General features: G+C 61.6%; 1 protein-coding gene across 2 annotated transcripts; it reads left to right on the top strand.

The window, feature by feature from the left end:
• Positions 1 to 841: 841 nt before the first annotated feature.
• On the top strand, positions 842 to 9,330 carry NDUFV3 (NADH:ubiquinone oxidoreductase subunit V3). Of its 2 annotated transcripts, XM_062204738.1 has the most exons (4): positions 842 to 967; positions 1,978 to 2,098; positions 5,688 to 6,605; positions 9,111 to 9,330. In XM_062204738.1, exons 1-4 carry the CDS (start codon positions 920 to 922, stop codon positions 9,266 to 9,268), a joined length of 1,245 nt encoding a protein of 414 aa, XP_062060722.1. In that variant the 5' UTR covers positions 842 to 919; the 3' UTR covers positions 9,269 to 9,330. The 2 variants fall into 2 exon arrangements, with proteins under 2 accessions (XP_062060722.1, XP_062060729.1); XM_062204745.1 differs by lacking the exon at positions 5,688 to 6,605 and having other exon boundaries at positions 856 to 967.
• Positions 9,331 to 15,080: the final 5,750 nt, after the last annotated feature.

Below are 15,080 nucleotides of genomic sequence, written 5' to 3'. Positions count from 1 at the left end.
TGGGGCGGTGGGCTGGGCGGGCTTGCACACCCATCACTGGTGAAGCTGTTCTGTCCTTGGTGGGGCGGTGGGCTGGGCGGGCTTGCACACCCATCACTGAAGCTGTTCTGTTCTGTCCTTGGTGGGGCGGTGGGCTGGGCGGGCTTGCACACCCAACAGTGGTGAAGCTGTTCTGTCCTCGGTGGGGCGGTGGGCTGGGCGGGCTTGCACACCCATCACTGGTGAAGCTGTTCTGTCCTTGGTGGGGCGGTGGGCTGGGCGGGCTTGCACACCCATCAGTGATGCCGTCCTCCAGGGGCGGTGGGCCCCCGCACTGAGGCTGACCATCCACCCCTGCTCCACCACTGTGCTGGCTTTTGGGGGGCTCTCCACACTGAACGCTGTGAACATTCGAGGGGATGAAAGTTTCCATTGCTGACCTGCGCCAACTCTGACGTCAGCGTGGACGCGCTGACGTCACGGGGTGCGAGGTCGCCAGGGCACGAGCTGGGAGGCTGCGCGCCCGGGCAGGATGTCGGGTCAAGGCCGCGACGACGGGGGAAGGCGTGAGGGGCAGCCCCAGTTCTCGCTCCGGGCTCCTCGGCGCCCACAAGGGCACCCACGGAGCCCCATCCTCCCGGGCCCGGCCTGGGGGCGGCGCCCTTCTCGCTCCTGCCTCTGATTGGCGGGCTCGCGCAGTCCCTCGGCGTCCGTCCCGCCCCCACGCGGCCTGTGGTTGGTGAGTTCGGCCCAGGGGGCGGGTTCCTGAGACGGGACGAGCGCAGGCGCCCGCTTCCCGCCCCGCCCCCGTGCTCGCCTGTGATTGGTGAGCCCGGCCCAGGGGGCGTGTACTCGGGCGGGAGTGCGCGCGCAGCGGCCGCCTGCGTGTCCGGGCGACCTCCGCCGGTGTCCGTGGCGCGGCTGGTAGAGTGCAGACGCCATGGCGGCCGCGCTTCTGCTGCGGCAGGGGCGAGCCGGAGCGCTGAGGGTGAGGCGGGCGGCCGCGGGGGCGGCGACGTCTGGCTTCCCGTGTGGCCGGGGCGGCGAGGGGAGGCCGGGCTGGGGCGGCGTTCGCTGCGGGATGGTTTGAAATGCAGTGCGTGGGGGGCCTGGGCGTGGCCGGGGCCGCGGGGTCAGTCTGCGTGTGCGCGCCCCGCGGACACGCGTGGCCGCACCGCCTTAGTGTGCGTGTGCCTGCGGGCCGCCGCTGACCTGTTTGGAAGCCGGAATTGGAGAGAGAGATCGCGAGCGAGCCAGGAGCTTCCTCCGGGTCTCCCACGCGGGTGCAGCGGCCCAAGGACGTGGCCGTCTTCCACTGCCTTCCCAGGCCACGGCAGAGCTGGATCAGAAGTGGAGCAGCCGGGACTCGAACCGGCGCCCATGTGGGACCACAGCGCCGGCCCCAGAAACAGTGTATCGTGGGCTCAGGAGGGAGAAGTCCCCGTGGGGCTGTTACTCACCGCGTCTTGGCAGTGATTGTTCGTGAACCCCGTTTTCTTCAGGATTTCCATAACGCTCATACAAGTATGTTGGGAAAATCGTGGTAACCATTGGAAATACACCGTGTGGGGGCCGGTGCTGTGGTGCAGCGGGTAAAGCCATCGCCTGCGGTGCCGGCATCCCGTGTGGGCACAGGTTCCAGTCCCGGCTGCTCCACTTCCCATCCAGCTCTGCTGTGCCCTGGGGAAGCAGTGGAAGATGGGCCAAGTCCTTGGGCCCCTGCACCTGCATGGAAGACCTGGAAGAAGCTCCTGGCTCCTGGCTTTGGATCAGCCCAGCTCTGGCCATTGTGGCCAGAGTGAACCAGTGGATGAGAGACACACCTCTCTCTCTCTCTCTCTCTCTGTCTGCCGCTCAGATAATAAATAAATCTTTAAAAATAAGAAAGACACTGTGTGACGCCCTCTTCCGTGTGCGGTTCCTGCGTGGTCCTCACGTGTCGTGAGCGCGGCCCAGTGGCACCCGCTGAGCAGCCCCGCGTGTTCATTCTTCCACCAGACGATGCTGCTGGAAGCACGCGTGTTCCGAGGATTTGCTGCCACGGTTCCTCTCTCCGCAGAATCCGGGAAGAGTGAGAAGGGACTGCCGCCCACCCCCAGGAAGCAGGGTGCACCCAAAAGTAAGACCTCGGGGCCGTCGTGGGGCTCCTGCCAGCCCTGCTCGCCGTTCCCACGGGGTCCAGGATCCACTCAGGAACGGCGTGGGCCGCGGTCCCCTGCCCAGGCCTGGCTGCTCTGTTCTCACACGCCAGGGGAGAACATGGAGCGGGTGATTGCCGACAGCCGCGCGGCGTTGCCAGGGCCCCGCCGTGAATCCTGCCCGACTCCCGTCTCCAGTCCCGGGGCCGGCTGGTGTCCCAGGCTTTACCCAGTCGGTGCGGGATTGGGGTGCAGGGGCGCGGGGAGCAGGCGTCTCCCGCCCTCTGCGGATGCAGGACGTCTGGGCTGTTTCCAGCTGTTTCACAGTTGTTCTGCCTGTGTGTGTGCGCGTGTGTGTGTCTGAAAGGCAAAGCAGTGGCAGGAAAGAGCTCCCTTCCACTGATCACGCCCTGAACGCCTGCAGTGGCCACAGCTCCGTCCAGGTCCCCTGTGTGGGTGGCAGGGACCCGGGTACTGTGCTGAGTACGGCTGCGGCCTCCCAGGATGCATCAGCAGGAAGTGGGTACAGAGCAGAAGAGCCGGAGCTCAGATCCGGGGTGCGGTTTCCTAAGCAGCGGCCCAGCCCACTGCGCCACAGTGCCCCTGGCACCAGAGCTCAGATCCGGGGTGCGGCTTCCTAGTGCCCCACCGCTGTCTGTTTATAAAGATTGGACCTACGTTTCAGAGGGAGGGAGCTCTTCCACCCTCTGCCTCATTCCCCAGGCGGCCAGTGCGGCCGGGGCTGCAGATTCCATCCGGGTCTCCCACGCGGGTGCAGGGGCCCAAGCACTTGGGCCATCCTCTGCTGCTTTCCCAGGCCACAGCAGAGAGCTGGAGGGGAAGTGGAGCAGCCGGGACTAGAACCTAAAAGTGTCTACACCCCGTCCACTTGGGCACCATCCCATGGCGTCTACACCCCGTCCACTTGGGCACCATCCCGTGGCGTCTGCACCCCGTCCACTTGGGCGCCGTCCCCGTGGCGTCTGCACCCCGTCCACTCGGGCACCATCCCGTGGCGTCTACACCCCGTCCACTCGGGCACCATCCCATGGCGTCTACACCCCGTCCACTCGGGCACCATCCCATGGCGTCTACACCCCGTCCACTCGGGCACCATCCCATGGCGTCTACACCCCGTCCACTCGGGCACCATCCCATGGCGTCTACACCCCGTCCACTCGGGCACCATCCCATGGCGTCTACACCCCGTCCACTCGGGCACCATCCCATGGCGTCTACACCCCGTCCACTTGGGCACCATCCCGTGGCGTCTACACCCCGTCCACTTGGGCACCACCCCGTGGCGTCTACACCCCATCCACTTGGGCGCCATCCTGTGGCGTCTACACCCCGTCATCCCGTGGCGTCTACACCCCGTCCACTCGGGCGCCATCCCGTGGCGTCTACACCCTGTCCACTCGGGCGCCGTCCCGTGGTGTCTACACCCCGTCCACTCGGGCGCCGTCCCGTGGCGTCTACACCCCGTCCACTCGGGCACTGTCCCCGTGGCGTCTACACCCCGTCCACTCGGGCACCACCCCGAGGCGTCTACACCCGTCCACTCGGGCGCCGCCATCCCGTGGCGTCTACACCCGTCCACTCGGGCGCCGTCCCCGTGGCGTCTACACCCCGTCCACTCGGGCGTCGTCCCGTGGCGTCTACACCCGTCCACTCGGGTCTGGATTCCACAGTAACTTACTCGGTGTGCTGCTCTTTCAATGTGTGGACGCTGCGGGATGTTTCTGAACACAAGGACTCCCTTCTAGAACAGCCACGATACCACGGTCACGCCCGAGAACGTCTGTGGGAGCGTTAGCTAAACTGTGTCACGCCCCACGTGTTGGCATCTGTTGCGTGCTCACAGTAGTTCAGATCTTCACTCACGTCCTGTCGTCTCATGGCCGTAATTCTGCTTCGTAGATTTATGAGTTACGACTAAATGGATTTTCAGATGGTCACGCCAAAGAGCCACCCCCTCCCTTTTAAAAAAATTATTTATTTGAAAGGCAGAGTTAGAAGCAGAGGCAGAGAGAGCGAGCGTCCATTGCTGTGCACCCTCTTGGAGAACCACAAGGCCCTCTGGCTTTGGCGAGTTTGAATCCGTTCACTGGTGGAGTTTTGCCAGTCAGCATTAAGTTGTTGACTGAATGACATCCGCGTGGCTTCGTAAAGACCAGAGCAAGTTAAGCCTCCACCTGCAGCGCCGGCATCCTGTATGGGCACCGGTTCAAGTCCCAGCTGCTCCACTTTCAGTCCTGCTCCCTGCTGATGGCCCGAGTGTTTGGGCCCCTGTGCCCACATGGGAGACGCAGGAGAAGCTCCTGGCTTCTATCTGGCCCGGCCCTGACAGTTGGGGTCATCTGGGGAGTGAACCAGCAGGTGGAAGATCTCTCTTGCTCTCTGTCTCTGCCTCCCTTTGTAACTCTGTCTTTCAAATAAATAAATGCATCGTGGAAGGAAAATAAAATAGTAAAGGTGAGTGGGCTGGCAGGTGGTGAAGGCCGCACACCATGCACGTTTGGTTGGGATTTCTGAGTGGTACAGGTATGGTTAGGGAGAGACGGCAGTCGGCGGTGGGTGTGAGCTCCAGCCCGGTGCCGTGTGGAGCGTCATCCTGAGCTCTGAGAGCCACTGGTTACCGCATCGGTGCCTGCTCTGGGCAGAGCCAAGACTCGGGTGTGCCTGGTGGCCGCGGTGGGCTGGGGGCGGTTAGGCCACCCCGCGTCCGCCTGCCCACCCTCTGCTCTCCTCTCTGGGGGCCCCTGTGTGTTTGCCGCCCCTCGTCTCCCTCGTCTGTCCGTCCACGGCTCAGCACACACAGCCTGGGTGCTGTTCAGATGGAGGCTCGGAGGGCGTTTTGTGCTCGTGAGAAAACGACGAAGATGTCCTTACACAAAATCCCATCCTCCATCAAGGACTCTGAAACACAAGACTTTCATTTTGGGATTTTTTTAGGCTTCAAACCTGTTCCCTCTGGTGTGCGTGATATGAAATTGCAGTTTTTGGAGGAGCTGTGACACACCTGTCTCCTGGCTGAGGAAATCCCAGCGATGCACGTGGCTTGAAGGACCTCTCTCTCTCTCAGGGTGGCTCTCTGAGCTGCGTGTGCCCACTCCTAACCACAGCAGGTGCACGCTCCACATCCAGACAGGCGTTCGGTTCTGAACTTTGTTTTGTTTTTTGAGAAATACGTCTTTTAAGGGATTCAAGCGATTACACATTTTTGAAACTTGAATAGTCATTCAAAAACATCTTTATTATAATTTGTCTTAGATTTGGGTGCAATCTGAGAATCGAAAGCATCGTCTTGAGGGAAGTTGCCGTGGTGAGAAGCGGGGCAGGCCGGGATGCCTGCTGGTGGGCGCTGGGCGGCAGCCTTTTCCGCAGAGGAAGCCGTCAGCGCCGGCACCCTGGCTGGGCTCCCCCAGCCGGCTTTCCCCGGGCGCCGTGGCTCGGGGCGTCACACCGAGGACGTTCTGGGCGTGGCCGTGTGACAGGGGTCTGCGACTGCAGAGTTGAGGTTGTCGGGTCAAGTGTGGAAAATAACGCTGCTCTCTGTGCATTTCCTAGATGTAGTGGAGCCCCAGGAGGGGCCAGAGCTGCCGGCCAGGCAGATGGCCGCTGCGCCCAGGGCTCACCCATCGGCTGGCCGCACAGGCGGAGGGGCGCACGGGCTCCTGTCCGGGAAGACCTTGGTAGAGTTTCCTCAGAAAGCTCCATTCCCGTCCCGAGAGCGGCGCTCAGACCCAGCGGTGACGCGGGAGGGCCGGAGAGTGGCGGACGGCTCGTCCTCGTCCTCGTCCTCGTCCAGCTCCTCCGACTCTGAGTCCGACGAGGAGGGGGACCGCCCAGGCGCCCGCCCTCGCGGGAAGAGCAAAGGCAGAGGCAGGCCCCCGAAAGCCCAGGCCTCCACAGAGAACGCCCGGGCACAGGAGCCGCACACGGGTGTCGCCCACCCACCCAGGAAGAACGGGATCCCCGCCAAGCCATGGGAGGACACAGGAGAGGCCAAGCCCAAAGCCACAGCTCGCAAGCCAGAAGCAGGTGCCGAGCTCGTGTGGCGGGACGCAGCGGGGAAGCAGGTGCCGAGAGCAGTGCGGTCGGCTGACGCTGACAGAGGAAGCCAGAAGCCGTGTGACGGCAAAGACGTCTCGTCCGATCCCGCGGAACCAGGGCTGTCCGCCCCCACGACGGCACAGGCTGGCCCAGGAGGGCAGCTGCAGGCCGCTCCCCCCGGGGCCCAGGAGAGCCATCGGGAGCGAGCGCCGGGACCCAGCCGGAAGGCCGCGTCTCTCCCGATGAGAAAAGAAAGTGTGGGCGGGCAGCCGACGGCCGGGCAGGTGACGGCCACGGGAGAGGTCCTGGGAGATCGGGAGCCCCCGGGCAGCATGAAGACCATTCCCGTGGACGGGGAAGACGTGTGTGAGGAAGCAGGCGGGGTGACGGAGGCCGCCTCTGCTCTGGCGCCGCGGGAAGACGCCGCACAGGGTACACAGCCTTTCCTGTCCCCGGGGGCCGGACTCCAGAGTTAGTTCCCTCCCGTGTCTGTGCGATGACCTGGGCCACGGGGCAGGAGGGCTGATGGGAGAAGGGCGGCGCGCCTGTCCTGGTGGATCCACTGCCTTACACCCAGCCTGAAGTGCCTTATGCTCATCTCTTCTTTCTTTCTTTCTTTCTTTTTTTTTTTTTTTTTAAGATTTATTTATTTATTTGAAAGAGTTACATGGGGGGGGGGGGGGGTCTTCCATGTGCTGGTTCTCTTCGCAATTGGCTGCAATGGCCAGAGCTGCACCGATGTGAAGCCAGGAGCTTCTTCCAGGTCTCCCACGGGGGTGCAGAAGCCCAAGCACTTGGGCCAACTTCCATTGCTTTCCCAGGCCACAGTGGAGAGCTGGATCGGAAGTGGAGTAGCCGGGACTCGAATTGGCGCCCACATGGGATGCCGGCACTGCAGGCAGCGGCCTTGCCTGCTACGCCACAGCGCCGGCCCCAAGCTGGGGAGTGTGCCCTTGGCACCCTTGACGGCTCCCTGAACAGTGTAGTTTTGACGTCCTGCCCTTAACTTCTGGGGCACTGAGTGTCCACTGTTGCACCTGCAGGGCGTCCGGCTGAGCCAGCGAGCGTGGCAGCTCAGTGTCTGCCCTGGCTGCGGGGTCTTTGGGCAGACCCAGCCCCACGGTTGCCTCGAGCGCTCAGGCCTGAGCGAACGCGGTTTAGGAGTTGAAGCAGGAAGTGTCAGGTGTACTCAGCCGCGCTCTGCGTGGAGCCCTTCTCTGAGTTTCCCGAAAGCCCATGGCTGCTCGAGCTGCTGTCGCGAGCTTTGTGGACGTCTTCCTTCCTGTCCTGTCTTGTCCTCGGCACTCGTCTGGGAGGCCGCGGCCTTGACGCCGCCTCGCCGCCGCCGTGGGCCGCGTGTTCCTCCCCTGCCCTCTCTCCTCCTCTCTAATACGCCGAGAAGCCGGGCCGCGTGTCCTGGTGCGCCCGTCTGCCGTCGCCGCGGGACGGAGTGGACGCCACGCCCACGGACAAGACGCAGAGTCCGGGTCTCAGACTGCGGTCCTGAGCGCTTGCTTGCTTTTCCAAATATTCTTTGTCCTTAGGAGGCTGGAGAAGGCTGAAGGGCGCAGCCCCTGTGTGGGGTGGGCTGCGCTGGGCCGACGCTGCGGGCTCACGGGCTCCCACGTGGGCTGGTTCTCCACGGGAGTTGGAGCCCGCATCTCTCTGCTGCTGCCTTCCTCGTCTTACCGCGGCGATGCGTTCTTGGCTTGAGATTGGATAACTGTCAACTCGTGCTTTCGTAGAGCTCAGCTGAAACCAGGAAGTGGAGCTTGGGCGTCCACCGCGGTGGTGGAGCCACGTGCCGCGCCCGGGCAAGCCGAGGCCTGGCATCCCCACGCCTGCCCTCAGCTCTCCTTGGGCGTCCACCGCGGTGGTGGAGCCGCGTGCCGCACCCGGGCAGGCCGAGGCCTGGCGTCCCCACGCCTGCCCTCAGCTCTCCTCCGAGCCCGCGGCCCATGTGCCACGGCTGGGAACAGGATTCTTTGTTTCTGCCGCACACTCTGCAGTCTCAGGATCGGCAGAAGTGTAGGTGTGTGGGTTTTGATTAATTTTCCCATTTAGAGACTAAAGCTGACTTAGTATTTTTAGTCTATGAACCTAAGCTGTAGCAACTTCTTCCTCCAGACAGCAGTCAGCCGCGCCTCTCAGCCGTCCCCTGACCGAGAGCCTCAGGGTGCGCCTGATGGAGACCCAGGAGGCCCGCGGGGCTGCCCGTCCCCTGACCGAGAGCCCCAGGGCGCGCCTGGTGGAGACCCAGGAGGCCCGCGGGGCTGCCCGTCCCCTGACCGAGAGCCTCAGGGTGCACCTGATGGAGACCCAGGAGGCCCGTGGGGCTGCCCGTCCCCTGACCGAGAGCCCCAGGGCGCGCCTGGTGGAGACCCAGGAGGCCCGTGGGGCTGCCCGTCCCCTGACCGAGAGCCCCAGGGCGCGCCTGGTGGAGACCCAGGAGGCCCGCGGGGCTGCCCGTCCCCTGACCGAGAGCCTCAGGGTGCACCTGATAGAGACCCAGGAGGCCCGCGGGGCTGCCCATCCCCTGACCAAGAGCCTCAGGGTGCACCTGATAGAGACCCAGGAGGCCCGCGGGGCTGCTGTGTCTGGAAGTTTCCTCCTGCACGTTGCTTGTTGCTGTTGGCCAGATTTCCAGGGCGCGGCTGAGCAGCTTGGGGGTCCGGGAGTCCCTCCGCGGGCGCCCGAGGCGTCCCCAGCCCAGGGGGCCCGGAGTCCCTCCGCAGGTGCCCGAGGCGTCCCCAGCCCGGCCGAGGAACCAGGCGAAGACGCCAAGGCCGAGGTGCCTGTCTCTGCTGGGGTGGACACAGCTCGCTGTGGAGGGCACCTGCTCCGGGAGCTTCTCTCCTGCGAGCCGGTGCGTCCTCGCCGCGGGCTCAGGCAGGGGGCGCCCCCGCCGCCTCTCATGCTCTCTGCGTTCCTTCCCAGAGCCCGCGCTGGCGCCTGCGGAGCCGTCCGACAGCACCACCTACAAGAACCTCCAGCACCACGACTACACCCCCTACACCTTCCTGGACCTCAACCTGGACCTCTCGAAGTTCAGGATGCCCCAGCCCTCCTCGGGGCGAGAGTCGCCTCGGCACTGAGGGAGCCGCCCGCGGTCTAGACCGTCTGCGTCCCCGCCGGCAAAAATAAAACCCGCTCAAGGCACGAGGGTGTGTGTGGTGTGTGGGGGAGGGGGAGGGGGAGGGGGGGTACGTGTGTGTGGTGCGGGCATGAGTGAGGGTGTATCTGTGTAGGGGTGCATGGGTGTGTGTGGGTGAGGGCTTGTGTGGGGTGGGGGTGTGTGGTGTGCATGGTTTGTGGTGTGGGTAGGTATGAGTGGGGTGTATGTATGTGGTTTCTGAGTGTTGTGTATGTGTGTGATTTGTGGGGGGTATGGGTGAGGGTGTATATGGTGTGTGTGTGTTGTGTATGGTTTGTGGGGGGTGTATGTGGTGGGTGAGGGTGTGTATGTGGTGGGTGTGTGAGGGTGAGAGTATATATGTGATGGGTGAGGGTATGTGTGTGTGGTGGGTGTGGGTGAAGGTGTGTATGGCGTATGTATGGTTTGTGGCAGGTGTGTGTGATGGGTGTGGTCTGGGTGTGTGTGTGTGTAGTGTATGTATGGTTTGTGGCTGGTGTGGTGTGTGGGTGTGGTGTGTGGGTGTATGTGGTGTGTGTGGGGTGTATGTAGTGAGTGTGTGAAGGTGTGTATGTGGTGGGTGTGGTGTGTGTATGTAATGTCTATGGTTTGTGGGGTATGTGTGGTGTGTGTGTATAGTGTCTGTGGGGTGTGTGTGGTGTGTGTATGGTTTGTCGGGGGTATATGTGGTGGGTGTGGTGTGTGTGTATGGTTTGTCGGGGGTATATGTGGTGGTGTGGTGTGTGGGTGTGTGTAGTGTGTGTATGGTTTGTTGGGGGTATATGTGGTGTGTGGGGTGTGTACGGTGTGTCGGGGTATATGTGGTGGTGTGGTCTGTGGGTGTGGTGTGTGTGTAGTGTCTGTGTGGTGTGTGCAGTGTGTGTACGGTGTGTTGGGGTACATGTGGTGGTGTGGTGTGTGTGGTTTCTGTATGGTGGTGTGGTGTGTGTGTACGGTGTGTCGGAGTACGTGTGGTGGTGTGGTGTGTGTGGTTTCTGTATGGTGGTGTGGTGTGTGTGTACGGTGTGTCGGGGTACGTGTGGTGGTGTGGTGTGTGTGGTTTCTGTATGGTGGTGTGTGTGTGTACGGTGTGTCGGGGTACGTGTGGTGGTGTGGTGTGTGTGGTTTCTGTATGGTGGTGTGTGTGTGTACGGTGTGTCGGGGTACGTGTGGTGGTGTGGGCTCGGGTTCCCTCTCGCGTGTCACTGTGGAGGTGTCCCAGCACTTGCCGACGCACTCCACATGCGCTCGGGGTTTTGACTGGGGGCTTCGGGCTCCCAGAACGAGCACCCTAGGGGAGGGTCAGCACCTTCAGGCCTGTGGTCCTGCCCGCGGAGGCGTGGCGTGACAGCACTCTCATCAGGCCAGGCCGCAGAAGGGTAGCGGTGACTTCGGGTTCTTGGTAAGTCACTTGTTACTGCATTGCAAAGAAATGGCAGTGTCGGCCACAGTGTCTCGGCAGGAAAGCGCAGGTCATTTTGTTCCCCTCCATAGGGATCTGACAGGAAGGTCGGTGGTGGGACGAGGGACAGTCAGCCCAGGGACAGCCAGGCCCAGGGGCTCGGGGTGTCTGGGTAGGCCGAGGCACCTCCCGCCCTGTGGCTTTAGGCACTCTTGAGGCCGGCTTGTGTGTGTGGCGAGGTGGCACGGCCAGCAGCCTGGGCAGACATAGGCGGGGCCGTAGCTGCCGAGAGCAGCTGTGCCGTGGGTGCCGCAGCCGGGCCGTGGGCGCACGATTTGCCTTGTCACGGCTCCGTCTCGTGGGTGGTACTGCCTCTGAATTCTCCTTGGCCTCCGTCAGCTCAGGCAAACTCCAGACAGCGTCCTTGGGATTCACCTTTCTCTAAGCCCACACTTAAAGGAGTCAAGAAAAGTGGGCAGACTGACAGCGGCGGTCGTCTGCTCAGGTCTGTTCCACGCAGGGGCTCAGCGGCTCAGCGATTCTGTTAGGACAGAAGGGGCCGCAGCACCAGACGCGCAGTGGAAGGTAGGCCGCCCGTGTCGCCTTGCTGCTTCCTGCTCCAGGCGACCAGTGAGTGCACAGGTTTCCTGTTTAAGATGGCAAGATGACAGAGGAGAGACGAGGTCTTCCTCTGCTGGTTCCCCTGCACGTGGCCCTGCTGGCCGGGGCTCAGGCTGACGTCCGGAGGAACCAGGCGCTCCCTCGGGTTCCGCTGCTTCCCCCAGGCCCTTAGCAGGGAGCTGGATCAGAAGTAACACCGGGGACACGAACCGGCGCCCACAGGGGATGCCAGCCTCACAGGCGGTGGCTGTACCCGCAGTCCGTCTCCTTGGCGCTGGTCCATCTGCTGTTGTAACGGTCGCTGAGCCTGGGCCATTGTACAGAAGAGGGGTCCGTGTGGCTCGCGGGCTGTGAAGGCCCCGTCTGTGTCGCCCTGGCCGGGTACCCCACTGTTGGGCGTTTGGTTTGCTCTTTGGTTTACTAGCTCGTGGAGCCCCTGTGACGTGGAGGTGCGCTGGGGGCGTGAAGCCACGGGTCCCAGACTGACTGCCTCGGGCGGAGTTCTCCCATGGCCGTGGGTGTGTACCCACTAAAGGTGAAGCCTCACAGGACAAACTTGGTCCTTGGGAGCTGGTCCCGTTGGGCCGGACTCAGGCTGCTGGGTGCAGGGTGTGCTCCCTCTGCCTCCCAGAGGCGGGTCCTTGGGCACCGCGACCCCAGGCCCGTGTGGTGGCCCGCAGAGTCCGTGCCGTCTGACTGTAGTCGCCATGTTACTCCAGGGGCACCCTGTGGGTCCCGTGCTGTCACCCCTGCCAGATCTGTCGCCTGCATAATACGGGTGTTAACAGAGGTAGTCACTTTACTTCCTCTTTTTTTATTAGATTATTTGTATTTATGGACAAACGATAATTGTACATATTTATGGGGTACAATGTAATATTTCGATACACGCATACATCTTAATGATCAAATTAGGATAATGAGCACCCATCACTCATACAGTCAAGATTTCTTGTAGTGTGAACATTCCAAAGTCTTTCTTCTAGCTATTTAGAAAAATGCAGTATGTTGTTGTTAACTGTTGTTATCCTGACGTGCAGTAGAACACCAAGAGGATTTATGTTCATAAGGGAAAAAAAGGTACACTTTAATTCAATAGAAAGAAACCTTTCTGAGGTTTAATTTATATATATATATATATATATATATATATATAGATAGATAGATAGATAGTTTGAGAAACTTAGTTAACTTTGAAGAAGAACCCAAGAGTGGTTCCTGTTTTGCGAGCACTTAGACATAACTGTAGCTTAGGCGGCGTAGAAAGCACCTTTCAAGCCGGTACCGTGGCTCAACAGGCTAATCGTCCGCCTTGCGGCGCTGGCACACCGGGTTCTTGTCCCGGTTGGGGCACCGGATTCTGTCCCGATTGCCCCTCTTCCAGGCCAGCTCTCTGCTGTGGCCCGGGAGTGCAGTGGAGGATGGCCCAAGTGCTTGGGCCCTGCACCCCATGGGAGACCAGGAGAAGCACCTGGCTCCTGCCATCGGATCAGCACGGTGCGCCGACCACAGCGCGCCAGCCGCGGCGGCCATTGGAGAGTGAACCAACGGCAAAGGAAGACCTTTCCCTCTCTCTCTCTCACTGTCCACTCTGCCTGTCAAAAAAAAAAAAAAAAAGAAAGAAAAAAAAAAGAAAGAAAGCACCTTTCACTTAATGTGGTAAAGTGAAGTAAATCCTTGTGCGTTGGTTTTCCTGTTAACTCTCATAATCCCACTCTGAGGACAGAGGTCCTGCACAAGGAGTAAGTGCACAGTGACTCCTGTTGTTGATTTAACAACACTCCTATGTAGGATGTCAGTGACCACCTGAGGCTCTTTTTTTTTTTTTTTAAATTTTATCCATTTATTTAAGAGGCAAAGTTACAGAGAGAGAGGTCTTCCGTCCATGGTTCGCTCCCCAAATGGCCGCAGTGGGTGGAGCTGAGCTGATCTGAAGCCAGGAGGTTCCTCCGGGTCCCCAATGTGGGCGCAGGAGCCCAAGGACCTAGGCCATCCTCCACCGCCCTCCCAGGCCATAGCAGAGAGCTGGATCGGAAGAGGAACAGCCAAGTCTAGAACCAGTGCCCATATAGGATGATTAACCTGCACCATAGCACCAGCCCCACCCACAACTGTTGACGTGAGCTACCAAGGCTGTGAAAGCCTTTTGAATCCACAGTCTCCGTCAGTATTTAGACAAGGCCATGAGCAAAGTGGAAGTTCTCCTCCCTTCAGAGGAAAGTGCCTCCTTCTTTGATGGCCCCTTCTTTCCACCGGGGTCTCTCACTGAGTTCCTTCATGTAAAACATTTTTGCCTCAGTGGCTTGACTTCCCATGGCTGAAATGCTCACGGGCTGATTCTGAGGTCAGAGTGCTACTTAGAGCGATTGTCATTCTGTGAGTCTGCTGTGTGGTCACTTCCTGTCGCCAGAACCTTTGCTCCCATAACATCTGGCCCGAATGCCCTTGGACTGCTGGAGATTGTGTGCCGATCAGGCCCAGCCCTCGCCTATCCCAGATTCTCCCCGCCCCCTGACTGCACCCTCGGGGCTGACCTGCTGCTGGTTTGGGGCGTTCCTACCTTTAGGGCGCTGCTGGCTGAGTTGCAGCTCCCTGCCTAGGGTGCCGTGTGAACACACAGGAAGTGAGCAGAGCTTCATAGAACAGGCACCGCAGAGTCCACTGCCCTCCCGGGAGGACGCCTGAGGTGGCGGGGACGCCAGGTGGGGGTGTCCTGTCAGAGCAGAGGTGGCGTGCCTTGTCGGTCAGGCCCAAGGGAGTCCGTTTCTCATTCTCTTCTGTTTCTGTCTTCTTCTATTGTGCAGAGTTACAGAGAGACAGAGGTCTTCCATCCGCTGGTTCATACCTCAAATGGCTGCAGTGGCCAGGGCTGGGCCAGGCCGGAGCCAGGAGCTTCTGGGTCCCCTCGTGGGTGCGGGGGCCCCAGCACCCAGGCCACCCTGAGCTGCTGTCCCAGGAGCGGGCGCAGAGGTGGAGCAGCCGGCATGGGAACTGGCAGCCCCGTGGGACGGAGGCGCTGCGGACGGTGGCTTACCCGGCTGAGCCGGCTGAGCCGCAGCCCCGGTCCCTGGGGTTTCTTCAATAACCTGGCAACGAGAGCGCCTCCTTAGCTTGGGAGGGCGGCCAGGGCGAGCAGGGTGTTTGTGCTGCTGTGACACGAGCTCCAGTACTAACGGGGTCACCATGGTCGTTTTCACAGAGGCTCTGGCCAGAGAGAGGGCGAAAGTGGGGGTGGGGCCCCGGCACGTCCGGTCCCTGCACAATGTAGAGGACTAAAGTGGGGGTGGGGCCCCGGCACGTCCGGTTCCTGCGCCCCACGTAAGGACTAGAATGGGGGGCAGGCACGTCCGGTTCCTGCGCCCCACGTAGAGGACTAGAATGGGGGGCAGGCACGTCCAGTTCCTGCGCCCCACGTGCATACCTGACCGGACTCCCAGCTCCAGCTCCCATCTCTTTCTCTGCTCTTATGCACCTGGGGAGGAGGAGGAGGGCAATGATGCCGCACATGACTGGGTCCCTGGTGCTCACCTGACTGTCCAAGGAGCCGGGCAGTTCTGGTCACGCAGTCCCCGGGGAGCCGGGCAGTGCTGGTCACGCAGTCCCCGGGGAGCCGGGCAGTGCTGGTCACACAGTCCCCGGGGAGCCGGGCAGTGCTGGTCACTCAGTGTCTGAGGAGCCAGGCAGTGCTGGTCACGCAGTCCCCGGGGAGCCGGGCAGTGCTGGTCACTCAGTGTCTGAGAAGCCGGGCAGT

This window comes from Lepus europaeus, chromosome 2 (genome assembly GCF_033115175.1).
Source record: "Lepus europaeus isolate LE1 chromosome 2, mLepTim1.pri, whole genome shotgun sequence".
Lineage (NCBI taxonomy): Eukaryota > Metazoa > Chordata > Mammalia > Lagomorpha > Leporidae > Lepus > Lepus europaeus.
The sequence above is the reverse complement of the archived record's forward strand: the minus strand, read 5'-3'. Positions and strand labels throughout refer to the sequence as shown.